At 42.9% G+C, this 26,003-nt stretch overlaps 1 protein-coding gene across 1 annotated transcript in view; it reads left to right on the forward strand.

Annotated features, from left to right (window-relative positions):
* The window catches only part of LOC147685121 (unconventional myosin-Ig-like), a 1,601,091-nt gene that overhangs the window by 515,177 nt on the left and 1,059,911 nt on the right, over positions 1–26,003 (forward strand). Inside the window, exon 11 of the mRNA XM_086941006.1 lies at positions 3,175–3,345. Coding sequence (XP_086797132.1) covers positions 3,175–3,345 — 171 coding nt within the window. The remainder of the gene's footprint in view (positions 1–3,174; positions 3,346–26,003) is intronic.

Here is a 26,003-nt window from a genome sequence, read left to right on the forward strand (position 1 = left end):
GTTTACCCTGGCAGGTGGAACAGCTTTGTAGCATGGTGCACAGGCAACAATGTAGAACCCTTTGCAAGCCTGGTTTTCACAGGTCGCTCAGTTTGCACTCTCCCTGGCATAAAGGGGAAGAGGGGTGCAGTGAGAACTTTAAAGGGATATTTGGCTGCATTGTCAGCATTCCTCTGCCTCACAGATCATCCCTCCTTCTTTAAATCCGCCATTGTAATGTGGTTTCACAGGGGGTTGACCAACTTTACCCTCCACCTCATTTTGTGTTATGTACCAGAAGGGCCTTAACAATGTTGTAATCTTTTAGATGGGATCATCGTTTGAACCACCTTCACAGTTCTCAGTAATGGTTGTTGACTGTGAAAACAGATTTTCTAGAGGTGATTTTATCGGCGAGGCGGGTCAGTGATATGCAGGCTCTAAGGGCTCACCTGCCGTTTACTTCTTTTTTTCCCTGATAAGTTGGTGTTGCAAACCAGAGCTGTCTTCCTTGCTAAGGTGGTGACCCTTTTCCACCTAGCCAGTGCATCACCATGCCCACCTTTGTTCCCCCACCCCATCCCTTAAAGGATCCTAGGTGGGGGTCAGTTTCTACCTGGACTGCACAATAGATATATGATAGGATGACCACATTTTCACTGGGTACTGTGTTTCCAGGAAAGAGAAAGTGTCCTGAAGCTGAAATTGTCCAGATGGATCGTCCGCTGTATCAAGATCTGTTATGCTCTTACTAAGATGGAACAGCCTGATCGAATTCAAGCTCATTCAACCAGAGCCAAGCCATCTTCTTCTGCTCTTGCCAGAGTTGTTCTGATCACAGAAATTTGCAAGGTAGTTACATTACACACAATGCTAAGCATTACTGACTGGATTTGAAAGTGCCTAAGATTGACGACTATGCTAGATCCATCATGCAAGACTTCCTCATTTACTGATCCATCCGTTGCACTCTGAGTAACTGTGTTGCTTGTGAATCTGTTCAACAGGTGAGGAGCAGGCAGATATATGTATCTATCAGTAGAAAAAGCTATATACCTTTGGTAGCAAACGTTGTGGTGGATACTCTATCTGCTTGCAGCTTCCTTCACCATCCTCCCCATCTGATTGAAGTTTAATAGGGAAAGATTTAATAAGATCCCAATCTGAGTTTGTTACTCCATGACCTCTTTTCGATGCCACTCTATCTTAACGACCTCAAAGGCTTGGAAAAAATGGATGGAAACTGACAGTGCACCTGGTTGAGTGGTATTTGGTTTCGGTAACATCATCAGACATCACTTCCGGCGTCAATATGAAGCGAACGCTCTCTACTGGTGTGTCGAGATCCAGTGTGACATCTGGAATCGTTCTCAGGTGAGGAATCTGCAGGTAAATAGATGGCAGTTGTTTGACTTACAGGGCTCCCTGGCCCCCCACAGACCTCTGTGAGAAGTGGTGCGGCTAAGTGCTGGTGCCCTAATTTTGTATTGTACTTTAATATTTTAATAAACCTTAACGGTTTTACTAAATTTCTGACTTCAAACTTCCTTTTTGATTCAGTCCTTTCTTACTGACTGTATTTTGAAATGCTGTTTTAAATCTTATCTCAGGGGCACATTATCTCATAGACTTTGAAGTTAACACTGTCCCCGATCCCCTTTGTTTGGTCGCACCATTGCTATGCCGGCTTTCTAGCAGCCCCTGCATCCACAGTAGCTTCGATAGCCCTGCCTGTCCAACAGATGCTTTGGATCTTGCCTGGATGTTAGTGTTGCATGGAGGTATAGCATGATTTTCACTTCGCTGCATTTCAGAAGTGTATCAGCAATACTATATTGGAGCAAAGAACATTGAAGGGATCTTCTTCCCTTTGGCGTGAACAAGAAAGCTATGAGCACTGGAAAAATAGTTACAAGTAAGTAACTTTTTTTTTCCAAGCCCAAGAGGCCTTAACTTTGACTGCATCAATGCCCAAAGAATACAGATGGAGTTGGGTCCATTTTTTGCTGAATGGAGCCTTGATTTCTAGAATTTCCATGGCATTAGATACTGTTAAAGGTAGATAAGAAAAGGTGGATGTGATAAACCCTCTATTTAAAAATAAATTGCAGACGTGCACCCTCTGCAAGGTAGGGCCTCATCTAGCCACAAAGTTTTGACCCCCATCAACTGAGCGCACATAAAGTAGTGGTTCAGATTTAAGGACTTTCTTCCCAGTAACGAGATGAATCTATAAGATGCCTCCTTCTGTGGCTGGAAGTAGGGGAAGCAAGTATCTAACTTTGCAGCGTAAAATAGTTTCACATGATACATATAGTTGTCTGTCTTTATTCACCGTGTGGAGTTTCTCTGATTTTGCACTGTTTGTTTTCAGCCTTGTGTATATTTAGGATAAGTAATTATATTTCTAAATAGAAGCCCAATGTACTAATTGACCATCTTCAGTGAAAATATTTTTTAATACTCTTAATTTCTGCCCATGTTTTCTTCCCACTGCTCCATCCATGTACCTTAACAGGCTATCCATTCATTTACCGTCTTGCTCCCATCTCAGATTTCACCTGTCCCTTATAAGAAAGAGCATTGAGGGTTAAAATGACACTGTTATGATAAAACATCTTAGATGCAAGACAAAAGTATGACAAGAATTGTGATTATCAGCTATCCAAAGCTAGTTGGCTGATCATAATTCAAGAGCTGATGATGGGTACTTGTTTCTGGAAGAAAATAGCTTCTTGTAATCAGTGGCATCAACCAAGGTTACATTCCAGTCAAGACTTTAGTTATTTTTTCAGGTATTAAGAACTCTTCAAGCCAGGGCTGGGTCTTTAGCCTTTCCATGCAAATTTAAGGCAGGCTAGCTTTCGTGGTGTCGAAACTCAGTAAGCTAGATGGGAAGAGGTTGATACCTGATAATGACAGTACTTCAAGTTGTAGTTTTGATACCCATTAACAGTTCTGACTAGATACAGGTGGTGAGAGGAGAGCCTTAAGTATATGGGGACTTGAAGTGTTCTATCTGCAAAAGGAAGGGTACAGACTAGATGAGGTCTCTCCTGCCTTTTCTTAATATAACAGTCTTTAAGAGAGAGATATAGCAGTTCGCTGCTGTGCCCTTTCTGGAAACTTAAACAGACTATACCTAGCTTTACTGTTTCATGGGTCTCTGATCTACTCTCCTTGTGCTACCCACAGATTGAGTACTTTGACAACCAGATCATCGTGGACTTGGTGGAGCAGCAACATCGGGGGATCATCTCTATCCTGGATGAGGCATGTTTGACGGTCGGAGAGATCACAGACGCCATGTTCCTGGACTCCATGAACATCAAGCTTTGCAAGCATCCCCACTACACCAGCAGAAAGGTGAGGCTCCTGGGGAAGAATCAACCCTGTGATCATTTACCTGCTGAGGGGTACCATAGCACCTGGGACCTTGGGGACTTGCTGCCTTCAGGGCAGCCCCGTGGGGCCTTGGCTTTGCAACTGCAATTTGGTGGGTAGAAGAAGGAAGAGCTCTCTTCTGGAGGACCCTGATGCAACAGGGAAAGCTCAACTTTTGGGAACCCAAGGGTTAGAGGGTATGGCACAAGGCCAGGTCCAATTTTCCATCATGTAGATTCCCCTGGGCCATCAGTGTCTCCCCTCGTCTTCAGGAGGTGGAAACGAATCTAGATTTAAAGGCTTCTTTTGTTGGCAGTAAGTAAGGAATGCTCTCTTCTTCACCATTGTTAAAGATGCCAACCCTGGTGGGAGAGGTATGATAAGTAGGACTTCTGCTAACTAGACATGGGGTTTGGCCCTTTTGAAGACTGGACCCTCACCTAGGTACTTGCTACTTTCAAGTTTGGGACTCGAAGCACACCAGATACTAGGTAGACTATGTAGGAGAAAGCCCAGACATATTACCCATGGAAGCGGATGTTTCTTAAGGGGGACACCAGGGAAGCACTTTGTCTACTCTTTCCTTAAACCTATTTTATAATGTTGCCACAGAGCTAACATAGCTTTTCCTGCAACACTTCCAGCAGTCTACCTTATTGACCTCTTGTGCAGAATAGATTCAGTGGAGCCACCTAACAAGTCAAAAGAGCTTGGATACAACAGATATAAACAGAAATCAAATCTCACGCTTTTAGGACATGACGCACTTATTTCTCATCATAACTAGTTTTATAGTTAGCTTGGCAGACCCCCAACAGCGGCTTATCTTCATAGAGCTCCTGCTAAAGCAGGATGAGATAGCAAATCATTTCTCTTCTGGAAAACCGGGATACACAAAGGTATGTGAACACTAAAGTCAGACATTTGATGAATATCCTGTTCTGCAGTGAATGCCACTGAATCAAGCATCAAAGATCTGGGGCAATATCCCAATTTCTCAGTCTAAAAGCGACAGCGTCCAAGCAGATGAAGGCCTAATAACCTAGCCCACAAATTCCATCCACAAGGACATTGCCATAAACCAACTTGGAATGTACTGTGGATGACACTAACACCACCGTATGGCACTCCAGGGTTTACACAACTGCGCTTTACACAACTGTTGTAATTTAAAGCTACCTTCAATAATGCTTAGACTGAGGATCCTATTCACAGACTTTTTTTGTGTTCCATTTAAGAATTTTATGGCAGACTTTAGGTATTGAGACAGGTATTGTGCTGGTCATTTAAATATTTATGGAGGGTATTTACCCTCAAGGTGCTGATGAATGAGACTATAAAAGAGCTGCAAGAAGACAAGGGGATCTACAGTATATACAGTAAAAAGAGGAATTCATTGTCCACATTATCATGGTCCTCTCAGAATTATGATACGGTAGAACAAGAGGAAGAAATGTGAGATCCAGAACCCAAGGGCAATTAAATCAAAAATAGAATTTTCAAGCAGTGTTATCCAATCTCAGAGAGAATATGGGTCCTCCAGAAGCAGGGACCCGGGTGCCACAAGTGCGGATTTCTTTCCCCAGTTTAATTGCTCTTCCTCATTTAAGCTCTCCACGTACCTGACTGTGAAGAATGTTATTCTAGTGTGAATAAAATGACCGGCATAGTTTCCATCCTGGAGCAAAAGACTAAAGTCTGCTGAGAAGTAGGGTCCGTGTTTCCACAGACTGTGAAGGTACATTTCATGTTGCATATTTGGAGGGGTGACTTGTCACAAGAGTGGAGGATGCATTCACGTTAGACTACATTGATAAGAAGATTGGCACAGTGCTTCATAAATCCTAGACAGGTTTGAACCTCGCTACAGGGAAGGTACTTAAGGTTCTTATGATCCACCTCAAGGACTTACTGAAGTTATCTTTGACTCCTTGAAAAGGTCAGGATTGTATAGAATTGCTGAGCAAATTCAAGTTGCAGGTACTTTTTGTCTCTGATGTTGACTTTGATGGCCCAAGAGTGGTACATAGTATGGCAAGTTCTTTACTGATGCCCAGGCTTAAAGATGGTGCTAGAGATTGGAAATTGAAAGGCATCCGCAGAAATGATGTAGTCAAGCTCCCATTCCTGGATAACATAATTCTCTATGTGGTAATTTTTCTGAGTTTAAAACAAAAGGTGCAGCTTCAGCTGTCACTTTCTGTAGCAGGAAATTCCTACTGTTGCTGTGATGGGTTTGAAAATGCAATTCATGATTTAATTGTCAATGGGTTCTGGATCTCACTTTTCTTCCTCTTGTTCTACCGTATCATAATTCTGAGGCGAGAGATGCAGCGGGTGCTTAGGAGTCATTCCCAGTGCACGGTTCTATGACATAACATTAGATAGAAAAATAGCATTTCCTAATATCTACTACAAAACACACTGATATCAGCAACATAAATATCAACTAAAAAATATTCACTAATGACACAAATGTAGAAAACTAAATATTGTTTTTTAAATGAAGTAAAATGCTGACAAAAAAGTGTAAAGATCAAAAATATTTACAAACTATGTTTAAAAACATGAATAAATCTGTATTTCAAAAATATATTTTTTTATACAAAACTTAAAAAGTCCTTTATACAAAACTTAAAAAGTCCATTTTAATACATGTATATCCATTAAAAAGTAATGTGTTTACAAAGGTTAAGAACATTATACAAAAAAATGCACATATCTATTACATCTAATTAAACATAATAAGATAAATAGGCATAATTATAAACAATCCCATTTAACCCTAAAAGTAATATCCTACCAGTGGGTGAACATTTCTAATGTAATGCTCACCCAAGGCTATTTCCCTAAGGTGTTGAAAATTGCTTCCATTCTGCCTTTACTAAAGAGATCTAACCTTAACCATTGGGCCCTAACAACTTTCAGCCAATATCACATCTCCCTGTTCCAGCTAAGATCATTGGAAAGGTACTACATAAAGAACTGACTCTCTTTCTTGAGTTAAATCACCTCCTGGACCCATCACAATTTATTTGGTTTCAGGGGTGAACATGGCATGGAATCAGCTTTGAACTTTGCCTCAGAAGAGCTGAGAGCCACATTCAATTCAATTCAAAAAGTGCTTTATTCGAGTATTACTCATAAAAGCAGACAAACAAACACATAATAAAATACAATTAAATTACAAAGTCGGACATGACTTAAGCACAATACACGTTAAAAAGACAGTTTTAAAATAACATTTCATCCTGTTATTTACAATCAAAGGTGCAAAGTTCATATAGTAAAAAGTCATATTTAGAAGAAATCCTATTTCACAGTTAAAAATCAATATAAAAATGTTTTCGTCAGATAGACACCTAGCATGGGAGCAGAGAATAGATAAACTAGCAGTCTCTGTTCGGCTAGGCAGAGAGTAGTCACCCTGCTAGCAATCTCTGCCTAGTTACCCACGCCCACCCCAAGTACTTGGCAGTCGCTATAATAATCCAGTTTAAGGAGGTAGATTTAACAATGCGTAGAGCTACCATGCTACTTTTAGTACCCAGATTTCTACACATGGGAGCCAACCAAACACGTCTAGGAACAGAATATGCATGACAGGCAAACAAGAAGTGACCCAACGTTTCTTTTCCTTCCCCACAGACTGGGCAAATAGCTGGACCTCCATTTCTCCATTTTGATGTTAAACTACTCAGAGGTAAAGAGCCAGCCCTCATTTGGAAAAACAGTTTCCTATCCATGGGTTTAGTTATAATATCCCAGTAAATTTCAAACATCGGAAACAGTTTAGCTTCAAGGAAGGCAGTAGTCATAGACCCGTTATTATTGCTAAGGAGACTCTTGTTCTCTGCCTGTTCCCAGAAAAGGTTTTTTATGAACAACTTGGATGGGAAGGATGACCCGGTTGGATCAGACCAGAGTTCGCTTAACCCTAGTTCACTTAATGCTATTTTTAATGATCTAAACCATCTGATCTTATGAAATCGGTCTGCTTTGATCACATCAGCAAATCCTTCTGCATATTGTGACAGCTCAGGGGAGGTCCAGATTCTACGCCAATATAATATCGGTCGGAGTTTACACATTGCCGAGATTTCCTTCCTGCCAAGGTCATATCTGAGTGGCAAGAGGGGGCTGCTCTGTGGGGTGCCAGTTAGTTTTCGGAGGAAGTTATTCTCTGACATCTGTAGCTCCTGGAGGTTTTCTTGCCCCCACAGCTCTGCCCCGTACAGTGCTGACCCTATTGCCTTAGCCTCGTATATGATTAATGGCGGTTTGATTGGTTTAGTTAAGGATTTCCTGTGCTCCTTAATGATGGTACCAGCCAGTTGTTTATGTCTTAATACTGCAAGATTTAAGTGGTGGTTCCATCTGTTATCATTTGAAATGTGTATCCCCAAGTAAGTAAAAGAATTAACTACTTCAAGGCAACGCCCACTCATGGATATTTTGGATTTGAAATTCCTGCAAGGATTAAAAGCCATGAGTTTTGTTTTAGCTGCGTTTACCTCCAAGCCATGGTCACTACAAAATTTGTCAAAAATTACCAATGCCTTTTGCAGACCGCTAGGGGATTTTGATAAAATTAAGGTGTCGTCTGCGAACATTAAAATAGGAACTTTTGCACCTGCAAGTGAGGGAGCATCTACGGGCTCAGCTTGCATACGGGGGACAATTCCGTTTATAAAAAGAGTAAACAATGTCGGTGCCATTGAACAGCCCTGTCGAACCCCACGCTCGACAGGGAAGTCAATAGTATCGTTGCCGTAACCACCCCATTGGATCTTAGCATAAGTGCCCTCATGGAGTCTCATGATCAAAGTTAAAATAGTCATCGGGACCCCCAGAGCTGCCAACACCTCCCACAATTTTGCCCTCGGCACCAGGTCGAATGCAGCCCGTAGGTCAACAAAAGCTGCGTAGAGACTGCATCCGCCCAGGACCACGGTCCGCCATTGTATCAATTGGAAACGGAAGACCTGGTCCACAGTGCTGGTTGCTCTTCGAAACCCAGCCTGAAAAGGAGATAAGACGTTCTGCTCCTCAGCCCAATCAAGCAAGTTATTAATAATTACACGTCCTACCACTTTTTGAACCGTGTCTATTAGGCTGATTGGGCGGTAATTACAGGGTTGGGCACGATCCCCCTTTTTATATACTGGGATAATGACAGCACCCCGCCAGGATACCGGGATTTCTGCGCCCCTGGCAATATGGTTTAATAGAAGGCAGATGTACTTGCTCCACCTGTCGGTGTCATTTAAAAAGACATCCGCCGGTACTCCGTCATTACCCGGGGCACGGCCCCTGTGCACAGATTTCAGGACAGTCAGGACTTCGCTCTGCATAAAGATGTCTTCGTCTGCGAACAGATATATTGGGCTAGAGTTATCAACGAGCTGATCCCTGGAAGAGTACTGCTCGCTGAAAAATTTAACCCAAGCATCATGAGGGACATTATTGTTGGGAGTCTCTGGAGATCTATCGTGGCCCCATTTGACAATATGCCAAAATTGTCTAGAGTGTTTACTTTCACTTGCACATCTCAGTTTCTGCCAGTGGTCTTCGTCCCAATCTCTTTTTGCCCTGGCAATGCAGTTTTTATAGTGCTTCCTGGCAGACCGAATCTCACTCAAATTATTACTTTTGATTGTGGCTCCTAATTTAAATCTTGCTGCCCTGCAATCTTGATTGTACCACTTTGCTAATTTAAATGGACGAGCCCTATTATTTCGTGCGGGTTTTAAGAAGAAATTTTTGACTTCATTAAAAAGAGTCATATGAACTATGGTAATGTCTTCATGTCCCTGTGCATATCCAGCAATATTTTCCAATGCCAGAATGGCCTTGTCTGCCGCTGCTCCTATCTTTTCCAGGGCCTGCTGGTCAGTCTTAACACCAGACCACCTTAGCCTACGCATGTTATTGGATGGCGTGATCGTTGGGGGCACAAGTTGGTCACAAGGGTTTGGATCAATTACGTTAGTTGTCCACCAATTATGTGAAACACATAACGGGTCATGGTCGCTTTCTATCCTAGCTGTTACTACCATGTCACTGAGAGATGACCAAATCGATATACTACAGATGACATAGTCAATGCGACTTTTACTACGCCCATTGTTAAACGTCATGGCGGGAACACGGTCTGATTGGGTTCGGCCATTCAAGGCTCGTAGCCCATGCTCCAAACACATAGCGTTTAGACCTAGGATGTCAGCCGTCCACCGAGTTATCGGTGGGGAATCTAGTGTGGGAATGTCCCAAAGCTTATCTTCCTCTGCTCCCAGAGGAGAATCACCAGTGATGAGAGGTTAGAATGTCCGGTTCAAATCACCTGCAATTAGTATGTTTTTCCCTGCAGATTGTGTCTCAAGAAGTGTAAAAAGACACATAAGAACCTCAGATTTGCCTTTGCTGCCACCTCTTACATAGATGTTATAAATGTCTATGGAGATGGGTAGATCACTAGTCAATCTGATAAGCTGGATATCTTTTTGGTCAAGTTCCACACATTTTACAGCAATTTTTAAAGACTGCCTAATCCATATGATAAGGCCCCCCATCGGCCGCCCTTTTGGTCCCTTGATAGCAGAAACATGAAAATTTACGTACCCCAATGCAAAAGTAGGTTCACACGCCCAAGTCTCTTGAAAAATACAAAGGTCGTACTTGTTAATAAATTCAAACCAGTCAGCGCTGTCCATTTTGGAAGATATTCCAGCCACATTCCATGACAAAAGATTCCCTGAATTAGATGTCATAAGAGTACAGGGGTTTATAATAGGCTTGTGTGACGTCCTACCCCCAGTAACCTGATTTATGGATATAACGTTAGGTAGCCCTGGTGGATCATCAATCAGAAACCCCTGGGGGCTATTTGTTATTAAATTACAGTCTAAATCAGAAGAACTTTTGTCACAGAGGGGCAAGGGGATAGAATTACAAGTGGATGGTTGTCAATCGCAATCGTTTAAGTTAGAAAGTGCAGAAAAAACGATTTTCCAACCCCAAGCCCCAGTCCACTGAAGCAACATCCTTTCTCCCCCTCTTGGTCACAATGTTCCATTTGGTTCTTAAAATACTTGAGTTTGGACCACTTCCCTTTCTAGGATAGAAGAAGTCCAAAGTCAATGGAACGATTGAAGTTGTTCGCCTTTGTGGTGGTAAAATGTTAGGTAAGATGTTAGGCAGGACCCCAGGGTCAGAGAAGTGGAGAACGACGCACTCCCCTTTGAACTTTTTCACCCTGTCCCCGATCCACTGTACCCTTCTTGCATTGACGAGCTCTTCAGAGAGTTGCTGCTTTCCCCAGGGAGTGATTACCATGTTGTTGGTTAGCCATGATAAGGATTTGTTTATTAGAGAAGATGTTGTTTCCCGCTCACCTTGAGCCAAGGGAGGAACGTTAGCCAGGACAAGTACCAATGGGGATGCTTCAACCACAAGCTCGAAAGTCCCTTTTTCAGTGAATGGGTCTTCAACAACAGGAGCAGGGATCGGGGCAATATGGGAATCACCAGGGAGAGTACTATTACTTGCCATTGGGGGGTTTGATACAGGGGGAGGGATGAGTCCACTGATAGCTGTAGTTACTGATTTGTTTAGAGATTCCTCTAACTTGGCAGAGACATTTTCCGGAAGTTTCACTATCTCTCCCATGGTTTTCTGTAATAGACATTCCAGTCGGTTAACCTCGGAAGTTAACTTATCTATTTTACTAACCAGGGGTTTGACCACACCTTTGATTTTAGTGTCCATCAGAGTCAGTAGTTTATTAAATTGAGCATTTGAAAGTGTGACATACGCCTCATTAGTCAGGTCAGGCTCCTCTTCCTCAGAGTGTTTCCTCGGGGGGTTTGCAACTTTATTCTTAGCTGACCTGAGACACTCCCGTTTACCCGGAACGGGTGCTGGAGGGGAAGTGGAAGGATCATGACTAATAGTTATATCAGTCAGTACTTCGTTGACACTAAGGTCTTCAGGTCCAGCAACAGTACCACTGGGCTGTATAATGATAGTATCCGGAAACGAGTCAGGTGTAGCACTATTAGTGCTAGTGTTGATTTGAAGGCCAAAGGGATCATCTGCCTCGATGTCAATAAAGGGGGATTGGGTAGATGAGTCTATTCCCAAAGAAGCTCTTCTGTCGTTGTTAATTTTTTCAACAACTTGTACCAGATAGTTCTCAATAGAGTTGCTAGGAGTGGTTAACTTTTTAGGAGGCATAATACTCTTTGTACACAACCAAAGTAAAAAGAAACTTACGTAGCAATCTGCAGAGAAGTGTTGATATGCAGAGGCGTCAGTTCTAAAGCAGCAAGCCAAGAGACCAGGCCCAACCCAACCTTGGCCAACCTCGGACGGCCTCAGACGGCCCGCCCTTTGCCCGGGCTTCGCCCGGCGTCCCGCGAGACGGGGGTGATGCGCTATTTCAGCGCCTCCAGGCGCGCTGGTGACGCGGCGTGCGCCGCTTGGACTTCTGGGAAATGTAGTTCCCGATTCCCTCGACCGCACTCCTCTCGGCCACCTCCGTACTCCGAGGTGTCAGTGGAGTCGGGCAGCGGGAGGCGGGAGGGCAAGCAGCAGAAAACAAAGGCTCCAGCAGGACACAGGGTCATCAGGGCAGCAAGAGCGTTTGACCAGCAGAGGTTCCCCCCCTCGACCGGGGTGATGCGCTATTTCAGCGCCTCCAGGCGCGCTGGTGACGCGGCGTGCGCCGCTTGGACTTCTGGGAAATGTAGTTCCCGATTCCCTCGACCGCACTCCTCTCGGCCACCTCCGTACTCCGAGGTGTCAGTGGAGTCGGGCAGCGGGAGGCGGGAGGGCAAGCAGCAGAAAACAAAGGCTCCAGCAGGACACAGGATCGTCAGGGCAGCAAGAGCGTTTGACCAGCAGAGGTTCCCCCCCTCGACCGGGGTGATGCGCTATTTCAGCGCCTCCAGGCGCGCTGGTGACGCGGCGTGCGCCGCTTGGACTTCTGGGAAATGTAGTTCCCGATTCCCTCGACCGCACTCCTCTCGGCCACCTCCGTACTCCGAGGTGTCAGTGGAGTCGGGCAGCGGGAGGCGGGAGGGCAAGCAGCAGAAAACAAAGGCTCCAGCAGGACACAGGGTCGTCAGGGCAGCAAGAGCGTTTGACCAGCAGAGGTTCCCCCCCTCGACCGGGGTGATGCGCTATTTCAGCGCCTCCAGGCGCGCTGGTGACGCGGCGTGCGCCGCTTGGACTTCTGGGAAATGTAGTTCCCGATTCCCTCGACCGCACTCCTCTCGGCCACCTCCGTACTCCGAGGTGTCAGTGGAGTCGGGCAGCGGGAGGCGGGAGGGCAAGCAGCAGAAAACAAAGGCTCCAGCAGGACACAGGGTCGTCAGGGCAGCAAGAGCGTTTGACCAGCAGAGGTTCCCCATTCGATCAAGGAAGTAATTCAGCCCTGATCTTGCTGGATCTCTCGGCTGCATTTGATACGGTCAATCATATCATATTGATTGACTGTCTCTATTCCCTAGGCATCAGAGGACGTGCTCTTCTGAAATCATTTCTATCTGAGAGAGAACAATTTATGGCTATGGATGGCTTCTCATCCAGCTTTTTCTCTCTGTCATGTGGGGTGCCTCAAGGCTCGTCTCTGAGCCCTACTCTTTATAATCTTTATGTGACCGACCTGGCTTGCCTAAAAAGTTTGGATTTGTAGTGATCATCTACGCAGGTGATACCCGGATTGTAGTCTCAGTGTCAGGGAACCCAGAGGATTTAGCAAGCAAATTCCATAGCTGCATGCTGCAGATCAACAACTGGATATCCAACAGCTGTTTAAAATGTAATTCCTGGAAATTAAAGTGCTCTTGTTGGACAACAATACTTAGTTTTGGTCTCCAGCCTGGTGGCCAAAGGGATTAGGAACGTTACCAACACTGGTCTCTAAAGTAAAACATTTAGGGATCATTTTCTATGACAAACTGTCATTTGAAAAGCAAGTCAATGCTGTTACCTCCTCTTCTTTCTTTGTACTAAAGATTTGGAGGAAGTTCTTTCCGTTCATTCCTCATGATATGCGGAAAATAGTTGTCACCGCCCTTGTGCTGTCGAAACTCAATTATTGTAATGTTTTATTCATTAACTTGCAGCAGTGTATTTTAAACAAATTACAAGACCTGCAGAATACTGTGGCACTCTTGTTTGCTGCATTAGTGTAGGGTGTATATGGGGATTGCTTAATAATTAATGTGCATTTTGGTGTTTTCAGGTAAGAGTAGGAATATTTATTGTTTTTATGTTACAAGTACCAAAGATCTTTCCTTTTGGAGTTGCATGTACTAATATTTGTATGGGGGTTTTGAAGAAAATGCAATGGAATGCTTTGATTTTCGTCTATATATAAAAATGTTCTTCTATTTCGGGCTTTTTAGTCAAATAATTTTTCGTTGTTTGATGGGTATCAATAGATTTGATATGGATTCGGATTTCTTAAATGTTTTTTGGACTTTATTTAGTGGGGGTGGTATACATTTTGGAATATCTGCAGCGGAAGAATGGTGTGCCTGGATTTTCTACAGCATCAGACATAAGCGCTTTCATATATATATTTTGAAATGGTGTTTACGTTTTTTGGAATATAGTGTGTAATGTGTGTATGTTTCTGTGCTTAGAGACAGAGAGCCTGATTACGATGTCGGTCGGAAAGCCTCTGACTGCTGATCAGAGACTTTCCGACTGACATGGTAGGTTTAAAGTCTGACCCCCGTATAATGATGTCAGCGGTCAGAGTTTAAACCGGCGTGGTATTCCGACATGGTTCTGACGGGCTCAAAGAGCCCCGTCGGCCTGTCGGAAAGCGCTTATAATCCCTTAAGGACTGTGTTTCTGCCGTTGGGATTATGATATCGGTTTCCGACAACCAATCCATATCGGCCTTTCCGACATGGATTGGCTGTCTGAAACTTACTTTGGGGGCCCCTAACAGAGCCCCCTTCCCCCTGGCCCTCCGTATTTGGGCCTGTGGGTACCTATGGTACTTGTAACATGTTATTTTAATATTGCATATAAATGTTTTTCTCTTAAATATTTTCACTATACTGGTTCAGGTGAAGGGCAAATATGCTACTGTTACTCCAATCCCACAAATAATGGGAAAAGTATATTAATTAGGTGCAGATAAACTATTCATACTCCAGTTCGAGTGGTGTACGCTTTACTATTCTAACTCCAATCCCACAAATATTGGAAAAAATGCATACATTTAGGGTGGGGGCAAATATACTTTTTTAACTCCAATTTCACAAACATTGATGAAGATGCAAAACTTGGTGTGTGATTTACTGTTCTAACTCCAGTTCCACAAACATTGGAGAAAGTGCAAATGTTGGTGTGTGTCTGAGATTTACTATTCAAACTTAAAAGTCAATATGTCTGAGGGTGGCAAATGTAGTAAATTGTATAAATTACGTGGTACCATATGTACTATTGTAACTGTATACCCACCCAAATGCATTTTAAATATTCTGAAACACGTCAGTGTTCAATTAGACTATTCTTATAAATTAAAGCAGAACCACAAACTATTTGTTACAATAATTTTAAATTACTAAATCTATCAATCCCAATTTTTCCAAGCATATTTATTCTAAAAGCATTTCAAAAATATTTTTTTAATTAGATTATAAGGTCAATCTCCCCATAATATATTGTCTTAAGCATCAAACCCATTAATTACACTTCAAGCCCCATCAAAAAAATAAAATGACTTTAATATTAAAATACTTCTCACCCAATACGCAAGTGAACCCCACAACTGGTCAAATATTTTATAACAAAATATTTAATAAAACAAAGTACATAAACCACAATAACTAAAAACATAACAATTAAATTGGATAGAAATGAGCACCAAATAATTTCACACTTACAAAAAAATGTCACTTGAAAACAGTTATAACAATTTAAAAATCAAACACTACCCATTCCACCTCCCACCCAAATAACCGAAAACTGTGAAAAACATAAAATGATAATTTAAAAAACTAACTCACAGCAAAACACATCTTTGGATAAACAAAATGTAAAAATAAACTTACAGATCATAATATTAATGCAAACTATATTAAGTTATATTTTTGATCAACACATTTTTAACATCTATACTATTGATAAACAGAAAAAAGTATACATTTATTTTTGTTATTATGTATCTGTGGCGTGGTATCAATAAGGGGCCTGAGACTCGATCTAGGAAGGTAGAGTTTTATTTTGGTTAGGGTCTTTTTGTAACGGGTACTCAGTCTGTCTCTCTGAAATCCGGCGGGATCCGTCTTGCAACCGAGGCACCCTCAGGCTCTTCAGGCTCTTAGCGTAGTAGTCTTCTCAGTTGTTGGACTCAGGCACTGGGTGATCATCTGGCTTTCTCCTCAGGTGGGTCCCGGAGCAATGAAAGATAAAGAGACAGCCCGTCAGAGTCGTTGTCCTATGTCTGCTAACCCAAAGGTTACCCGGGGTAGTGAGGGGGACACCAGCGAGTCTGTGCTGTATAATCAGGTACCAGTGCGAGGCTCATGGGTGGGGGAAATTCGTGAAGGGCTATTTACACTAGGAGGATAAGGGTAACCATGGACATATATCACAAATAGAGCGAGACTATGGAGTCGAGGTTCCCCGTCTCCCGACTCACCCCGCAAACCGCCGCCGTACCTGCTGCAGCCACACTCCTCCCTCGGGAGTGTGGCACGGCGCTCCGCGAAACCGTTGGCCTCCTGGCTTACTTTCCTCGTCCTCTCGGCTCGCCTTCTCCCGTAGTTCTCCGGCCGCTCCTCCGCTGTGCCAAACACCATCGCCTTCCTCCACCTGGGTGTCGTCGCACACCAAACACTGTGTTTCCGGACCTTTACCCAATCCGGGGCTGTCTACGTCCTCAAGGAGCGGGGATTCTCCAGTTAAAGGGATAGTCTTCCTGCGTCTCTGTGTCCGGCCATGGGTAGTCCCCTTCGGTGTTCCACTCGCTCTGGTAACGGTGTAAAGAGGGAGGGGAACCAACGTTAGCCTTCCACCAGTCATTAAAGGGGGACTCTTCGTTGATACGGACGGGCACTTTGTTACAGTATCACAATATTATTGCCATCACAATGTTTTGCCATAATATTCTGGCAGAGTGATATTTAGAATTTTTTCTGTGTAGAGTTTAGCTGGCAGCTCCACCTCATGCTTTTACCAATGGCCTCCAAGCTATGTTACTTTCCGGAGGCCACCAATGAGCAATAGGATTTCCTACCATAGGATATCCCTCCCATGGAACATGTAGCAGGCGAAAATCCTACTGTGGCAGTCAGGACATAATAACTATGCTCTGGAAATGATCTTGTCTAAAAAACAAATTGCCAGAAGCTGGAAGGCGGAAAAAGACCATAGTATCCAGAATCGACATAGGGAACTGATGAAAGGAGCATAATATGAGAATACCTGCTACTTAAAGAAGTGAAGAGGTCAAAAAGAGGAAGATTGTGAGAGCATGGGACACAATTATAACATTGATACAAGCATTAGACATGATCAAGGAGTGCCCACCCCACTAAGTGAGAGATGCTGCATCCCCACAGTGGTGCTAATTCCCACAGCGCTCCCTGTAAGTAATTGGATTAATGGTTGAGGTGGGTGGAAGCCCCACTCAGGCGACAACGACAATCTTTGTTGGGTGAACCATGAAAGACACTAAATCAGGGGTCTCCAAAAGTTAAGCCTAACTGCTTCTGTGCCAAGCTACCAGAGGGTTAAGCATAGGTTTAATTTAAAATTAAACCTATGCTTAACCCTCTGGTAGCTTGGCACAGAAGCAGTTAGGCTTAACTTAGAGGAAATGTATAAAGTATTTATGGTGCACGGGAACAGTAATAAAGTGAAAACATGACACAAGAAAAATATCAAACACATTTAGAACAATAGAGGACATTTTAATAAATAAATTGATACCAGAATAACTAACGTCTAATCAATAGAACCGGAGATATTGATGATGAAAGTGTTTGGTAATAATAGCACCAAAAGCACAAAGTGCCAACTGTGATTATCTGGTTGTGTCAAACTGCAACAAAACTACAATTTCATGCTGACAGTGATGGAGAACCGATATAGGGACCAGTTTAGGTCCAGCTGAGAATTGTCAATCTGGGTGCATCCCCATACAAGTGGAGTATGTCCCCCGGGCACTGAGTCTAAAGTCCTTTCTATGAAAGTTTCTTTGTTTGATCAAAAAACGTATTGAAGAGGTTCTTTGTTCATAAAGATGAAGTTTTTATTAGAACTGTTGCATCACAATTATGTTATTCCAATTTCCAAACGGTGTACACTTCAACTCCCAGAATGCATTATAGTTGTTACATAACTTTTAGTCATCCCAATGCATTTCGGCATGGTTGCCTTCATCTGGGGATATTCTGTAACAATAACAGATTGTATTTTGGTAAGTACTCCACATATGTACATGAAGTAAGTCACAAAGAAGGGTGAGATAACTTTACCCACAAAATGGTGAATCGTTGGTGAACGTGGGGTTCAAAAGAAGATGATTGGCATTTTATTAGGTGCCGAAAAGGTGAACATAACGTGTTTTCGTGAATTTTTCAAAGCGAGACTAATATGTGCTCGGTGCTCAAACAGTAACAACGACAAGAGTGCAACAAAGTGTTATGTTAAATTGGCGCCTGAGTTTAAAACGCTAAGGTGCCGAATCAGGAGAGAATGAAACGCGTTAGACACAAAATGTCATGCCGGTTAAATGATGGGCACGATTAGCTAACAATCAACTTAGGAGATGCTGTTAGTTTATATGAACAGCATGTTCATATAACAATCATTAGCGTAACGTTTTCATAGAAATACGGCATTAATCATCGTTGCTTACAGAGTGTAATGGGTGAAAAGACGCGGGGGTCTCCCAGTGTGTAGCAATCTATTGCGGTGTGTCTGGGTGTACCGGTTACCAGAAAAAGGCGGTTCTTATGACGTTTATGTGATAGAGTGATAGGCATAGAAAACGGCTAGTGAGTAGTGTGTAAAGATGCAGTCAATTACGAAAATGGTGGCTGGTGCACAAAATATAGTGCCACAGAGGGCCTAATTATAAACCACATCAAGTACTTCAATCAATGATCGTAATACAGTGAATAAAAATACAGTAAATTGAAAAGTCCATACCAATATAAATAAATCATGAACTTGGTCATAAAAATGTTTGTGGAAAATAATTATGAATAGTGTAAGAAGTGTAAAAAGTGGGTAAATCAGAGCAAAGGAAATAACCTGCCCGCAAAATTCAAACAAAGGCCTTACATAAGGTCCAATAATATTTGGGTTAGCCTTAAACCACAATGAAATACATTCTCAAACCATAGGATAAAGGTACACAAATATGTAAATGTATCTCTTTTTATTGTTTTATAGAGCAATGCATTTTTAGATCATTGATATATTTGATTACACCTGATTGATAACAATTCAATAGAATAAATTACATCACATATAAATACACACAAAAATTCATCCTCACCATGGCCCACACATCATACCACACTCTCAAATCACACAAGCTTACACATGCATACTTATCACATAGAAAACACATATACCAGATACATTCAAGCTTCACTTCGCAAAGTTGTTTTAGATAAGCGGTCAGGGAGGAACAGTTGGAATATAGTCCAAATCTCTTGCTTAATCCCCAGATGGTAAGAACGCCAACGCGTGTTTCGGTGCCAAGCCCCCGCCGGGGCTACACCTTCATCAGGGCGGAAGTGGGTGAGGGGGGTGGGGGGCACAGGATAGAGGATTATCTAAAAGAAAATATATATACATTTTAGATTTAGAGAACATTAAAAAGTGGGTAACATGGTGAAGGTCCAAAACGCAGTCCAGATCTTGTTCCTAAAGGTAACATAGAAACTCCATACGATCATTTATACCATGAGGTTTCATGAAACATAGGAGGTTAATCCAATAATTTTCACGCTGTAACAGAAAATTATTATTGTCTCTTCCTTCTCGTTTTTCGATAGTTTCTAAAACACAAAATTTCAATTGACTGATGTTGTGGCCGGCTTCTAAAAAGTGGTGGGATACTGTTGATTTTATCTGTTTGGTTCTGCTATTGGATTTATGCTCATTCAACCGTATTTTTATTTTTATTTCTGTTTGAACGGTGTAAATTTTCCCACAGGGACACTTTAACATATAGACCACATTCGCAGTATCACATGTAGCTGTTGCCTTCACTTTAATCTTATGTCCTTTCATAGGATGGGTAATGTATGATCCTTTGATGATGCTGTTGCAGTTGTTGCAGTTCCAGCATGGTTTTGTGCCTTTATATGTGATTTCCAATGATGATGGACGAGGATGTTTTAGTCTTTCACCAATGTTTTTACTTCTGGTGTTTGCAAAGATTGGTTCTTGTTCAAAGATGTGGTTAAAATCCTGCACCAATTTCAATATTTGCCAATGCTTCTTAATAATCCGTTTGTAAGAGGCGCTCATTAGGGAAAATTTGGAAACACCAGTAAGCCGATCCTTGGTGAGTTTCTTTTGTGTTAGGAGTAATTCTTCTCTAGGTTTGAGCGAACAGCGGTGACTGGCTTTCTCTAGTACCTGGTCGGGGTATCCATGGGATTTGAATCTCCGGGCCATCTTTCCAAGTTGTGATGTGGCTTTCTCTGGGTTGGAAACTTTCCTTTTGACTCTTAACATCTGTGTGTGTGGTAGATGCTGTTTGAGAGGTTTTGGGTGGAAACTCTGATAATGTAGGGTGTTGTTTATGTCGGTGTCCTTCCTACATAAATCAGTTTCAAAACCTGTTGGTGTTCTGGTTATGTGGACATCCAAGAATGTGATGGATTGTTCCTGTATCTCATAAGTGTATTGTATGTGTCTGTCAATCTGATTAAGTTTGTACAATTGTTCACATAGGGTAGTTGCTGGAATTTTCCATAGGATGAAAATGTTGTCTATGAATCTTAGGAATAGTTTGGTATGGGTTGTTCATGCTTGTACCGTTAAGATGTTGTCTTCCTCGAAGCGGTTCATAAAGATATTAGCGTATGCCGGCGTGGCACAATTTTCCTTGGAAGTGCCAGTTTTTTGTTGAAACCAGTCGTTATTCCACTTGAAGTAGCTATGTAGTAAGGTGAATTCCATGAGTTCCATAAGGAAAACCTTTAAGTTATCTTCATAATCCTTTTGTAATAGTGCGTGTTCAACCGCCTCTATTCCTAGTTGATGAGGGATGGTCATGTACAGTGAATTAACATCCACTGTACATAGTAAAATGTCTTCATCCTCTGCGATGACGACTTGATTGAGCTTGTGGAGAAAATCAGTAGTGCCCTTTATGAATGTTCTCATAGCTGTGTCACATGGTTGTAAATGTCGGTCTAGGAACTTTCCCACCGGTTCATGTAAGCTCCCTTGTGTTGTAACTATAGGTCTACATGGTGGTCTAACCGGGTCTTTATGTATTTTTGGTACCATAAATAACGTTGGACTCTTTGGATTGGGTTGTATCAAGTATTTCTTGACTTTATCATTAACGGTCCCATCATCAAGAGCTTTCTGGACAATGCCCTGTAAGGCAGCTGCAACCTGTTCCGTGGGGTTTGCATCCAGTTTCATATAGGTGTCTGAATCCAGTAGGTGTGTAGCTAATTGCTCATTGTAATAGCTGGTATTTAAGATGACTAGCGCGCCACCGTTGTCTGCTTTTGTACATATGATGTCGGTTTTCAATGATATAGCTTTCACTATGCCCAATTCTTTTGTTGTGGGGTTACTGTGAATTGTACCATATGTCCTTGATGTCAGGCTTCTCATCTCTTGGCATCTCTTGGTATCAGTTTTGCTGAGGGGCTGCATGGTTCTGCGATGCAAAGTCCTGCGTTGAGTTACTTGGCGCTGCATCTGCTCCGATCAGGAACTGCAAGGACTACAATTAGAGGACCTGTCTCAAATTTGTTGGGAAGCATCGGTTCAGATGAGGCTGCTAGTCAGGAGCTGCGATGTGAGGTCCTGAGTCGAGTTGCATCACGCTGCGTCACTTCTGATGAAGTCACCCATCAGGAGTTTTGAGAGCTTCGATGCAAGGCCCTGTGTCGAATCGCGTCATGCTGTGTTGGGTTAGGATGGTACCCACCATCCGAACCAAGGTAGTTTGTCAGGAAGTTCATTGTGAGGCCAGCCACGGGTCTTGGACCTTGGGAGTCAGATCTATGGGATTAGGGACTCACTCAAGCAGAGGCCAGCAGGGCTGACGGAGGTCCAGTTGCAGCAGGTCAGTGGGGCAGTTGCAGGGAAGCCCTTGGAGCTTGTTATGCCCAGGTAGCTCACACAAGAGGTCAGCCAATTGACTGTTCGAGTCACTGTGGGTTAGCCTGGGATGAAGGTAAGCAGGTCCAGTCTTTCTTCTGAGACAGCAAGGCAGTCCTCTGGCAGCAGGGCAGTCCTTCAGTTGTAAATTCCACTGTTCCAGGAGTGTTCTGAAGAATGGCTCTGGAGGTCCAATAGTTATCCCTGGTGCCAACCTTTCTGTGGAGGGATGCCCTACACTACCCCATATCTTGTTTTGGAAAGTTCTTCCCCTTCCACTGTCAAGGCTGCAAACTCTCTGGGGTGACAAATACATGGCATGCCTGGTGTGAGATTCCTTTGTGTGTACAGCCGGCAAAAGCCCCTCAAAATGTAAGTGGGCCTCAGTACATCCCCTCCCACTCATCCTGCCAGGATGGCCCATCCTGCGACACCCAGGCCGCCTTTGTGTTACTGTCTGGAAGCAATATACACACCTCAACAGCAGAGCTATTCATAGTCATATGACCCAGGACACTGGCAGAAGGCACAAATGGTTATCACAAGAAAATGTGAACTTTCAGAATTCTGACCTGACAATGCCATTAAAGCTGGTTTTGAGTTACAATTTAGTTGAGTGCAAACAGCATATCTCTATCTTCACACAATACAAAGTTATCACTTATTAAATGTAATAAGGCAATCCAGTGTTAGTCAATGGGAGAGATAAGCCTTACAACAGTGAAAAACTACTTTGGTAGTCTTTTACTGCCAGGACATGTAAAACTTAGCACACATATCCTACTTTGTAAATACAATGCACCCTCCCAATGACCCTTTAGGACCTACCTTAGAGGTGACTTATATGTATTAGGAAGGAAGGTTTCGCACTGATAAAATGTTTATTGCTTCAGGCAGTTGAAAATTGCAGTTTAAAACTGAACTACAGGCTGCAGTGGAAGACCCAGAGACACATTTTCTATGGCTATTTTATTGGGTGGCAAAATAGGTGCAGACCCACTAGCAGCATTTAATATATTGGCCCTGGGTGCACGTAGTACCAATTACTAGTGACTTACAAGTAAATTAAATGGGCTAATTAGGCGTATGCACTCTAGCACTGGTTAGCAGTAGTAAAGTGCCGAGAGCCCTAAGGTCAGCACAACTGGAGTGAAGGGAAATGTTTGGGGGAATACCAAACTGAGGATGTCATGTCTAACAGTCCCCCAGGAATATCACAGGAAGGTTTTGGTCAATTTGCGTAAAGTAACCGCCTACCAGAACAGAACTTGGCTATAACTGGGCTGATCCTATTTTCAGGTTGCAATTTTCAAAGTCTGTTTAGAAAATGTTTCGAAGGCAGTCATAGCACATGCTGATGATTATCAGACGTGCTGGGTGTTCCAGCAATAATTTTAATTGTAAATGTAGAGACTACATTGAAGCGCAGCACATGCAGAGGAAAAATTATTTAGGACTGTGTTTTTATCCAGAAGTGCGGATTTGTTGAACCAATAAATATATATTTAAAAATAACTATGCATGAGCAAATTTGTTAACATAGTCCCAACTGTGCCCAACTTCACATGCAAAGACTCTAATAATGCTCATGTGTCAAGCTTTTAGGTTAGCACACGCTTTGATTCATGATTAGTTACAAGACTTCTGCTTCTTGATCCAGAAAGAAAGTATGCGCTCTACCTGACTTCATACTCCTGCCTCTCCAGAACTTGCTCCACCCATAAGAGCTGCCAAATGTATACTCCACTTATATTTTTCAATAAAAACTTTTCAAATAAAAAAAAAAAAGAAGAATCATTTCAAGTATGTGGGTTTGGGTAGGAAAACAGGGAAAAGCTGATCCATTCCTGCACCTTGAAATCTACAGCGAACGTGACTATTCATACATAGAAATAGAAAATAAATTCTTGTATTTGGAAATTTTGTAAGCTTTTTTTCTTCTCAGAGGGTTAGGATTTCTGCATATCCGATCAGTGAGTGAAAGATACTGTTATCAGGGGACAGGGGATAGCATTCCCCATAGCCTCTCCATATTCAGGCATCATGGTAGGCTTCAGCACAACAGGGGTTACAGTCCCCAGACCTGAACGATTGGGTGATTCGCAACCCCCCTCTAAAAATCTGACTGTTATAGCTGACACTGCGTTTAAGGAATTCCAGCCAGTCTCTGAAGCCAGAAATAAATTACACTGGCTTCCTGTGAAGGAAAGGGTGCACTTTAAACAAGCATTTACAATGCAATAGGTCTCGCATTATTAAAGTTCGAGCTATTGGCATTGTAAATGACAATGCCTTTTATTCATTTGTTTTTAGAACCTGCTATTGGTGCATAAACACGCACTTTGAATGTATAGTCCTTGCTTACAATGAGCAAGGCTGGCAGTAAAAGAGACTGCCAGCCTTGCTTCTCATAAGCATGGACTATAAGTACAAAGTGCTTGTTTACGGACTGATGCAAATGAAATAAAAAAAAGGCATTGTCATTTATAATGCCAATAGCTCACACTTAATAATGCGAGAACTATTGCATTGTACATACTTGTTTCTATAACTGCTTCTATTTCCATTCATGGCTTATTCTACAGGAGGTGAACTTTCATCAGGAATGGCCAACACCAGCAAGGCGGAGGAGGACGGCAAATACCAAACACGCACTACGATTCACAACAAACAGACAACCCTCCTAACAGGACGCTAAGCCAAAGAGCTAGATTTTAAGGCCACATCTAAACTTCATCAGCGATGGTTCGGCCTGTGTAAATAATAGGTAAAGCATTCCATAGCCTGGGGGCGCATATAGAGAAAGACCGCCCAGCCTGATCTGGCTTTGTGAATTCTAGAACTCCATACAAAATGACTGCCTAAAGATCTATGCGTCTAGAAGTGTGATATCTCACCAGCCACATCTTAAACCAGTTGTGGCCAGGTGGGTGTTTAGGTGACACCTTTCACTTAGTGTTCACTTTAGGGCCCTCGACATGCAGTTTACCGTCATATACAGCTAAGCTGGGCCTGGATTTAGGCCACCTCAAGTGTCTGACAGAGTTTTTTGACTGCCTGTGTTTGCACTAAAACAGCTGCATACACATACATATGCATGTCAGTGGTCAGTATGTTCCTTATGTCTCTTCTACTGCACTTCCAAGGAAACTGAGTTCTGTTGCTCCTTAGTATCTTCACTTCATCGTTCTTGGCATCTGATGTTGGTTGAACTGATTATGGTGGTTGGATCTGGACGTCTGGAACATGGCACATCGTCGGATGATCCTATTGGTGCTTTCTTTCTGATAGGAGTAAAGAAAATAGAGGGAAATACCTAAGCAGACCAAAATATACCCTAGTAAGAGGGAGGTGTGCTGAAGTACACTGAACAGCAGGGTGCGGAAAGTACGGACTGTCCCACCTGCCTGTACAGAAACACCACACCACCCCTCTCTGCACCTCCATCAGGTAATCAATTTGAATTGTTTTTTAGAAACTCCTTATAAGATTCACGTGACTGCTACATCAATTGTTCTATTTTTTTGCAGTTTTTTTTTACATATAATGATTGTAATTAATCGAAGATGAATACATTATTCAAAGCGGAACCTCCGCGGGGGGCTGTGAAAGTACTTCCCGCAGGAAGAGAACCCAATCCGCCACCGACCAGCAGGCCAGACAGGTCGTGTCCACCATCATCACACACCAGAACCCTACACTAGGAGTCCCATAAGTGAATGGCCTCTGGCAGTGCGCCTGCTAAACATGACACAAACAGCTCTCAAGCCAGGCAGAGCCTGGGAGGGCGCTGCAAAGCAGGGGCCAGGCCCTCGCTGATCATGGAGATGTCCGATGGGTGTGGGCGCACGCCCTCCCCAAAACACCCCCGCCACTCCCGCCTGCCCATCAACAAAGTAGTGAGACTGTGGTCTGGCTCCCTAAACACAAATACACCGCCCCTTATGTGCCACAAATCAGAGGTCTCCCTTCTACACATTACATATTATTATGCTGCTGTCAAGAAAGCTAAAAGTGATTTCTATGCAGAGCGAATTTTGAAAGCTAATAATAATAGTAAGGAGATCTTTTCAATCGTCAGAAGTTTTATGTCTCCCTGTGTGGAACAAAAACCTCTCCCAACCTCCCCTCAGTGGCGTAAGGAGCTCTCCTCCTTTTTTATCAGCAAAATTCAATCTATTCAAGACAGCTTAGGGTCGGACGTAAGGGAACAGCCGACCTCATCACCTACAGCTTTCCACTCTAACCACTCTACCCCCCTCCTATACTCCCACTTCTTGCCAGCAGAAGACTCCAACATT

The sequence above is a fragment of the Lissotriton vulgaris genome, chromosome 10, assembly GCF_964263255.1.
Source record: "Lissotriton vulgaris chromosome 10, aLisVul1.2, whole genome shotgun sequence".
NCBI lineage: Eukaryota > Metazoa > Chordata > Amphibia > Caudata > Salamandridae > Lissotriton > Lissotriton vulgaris.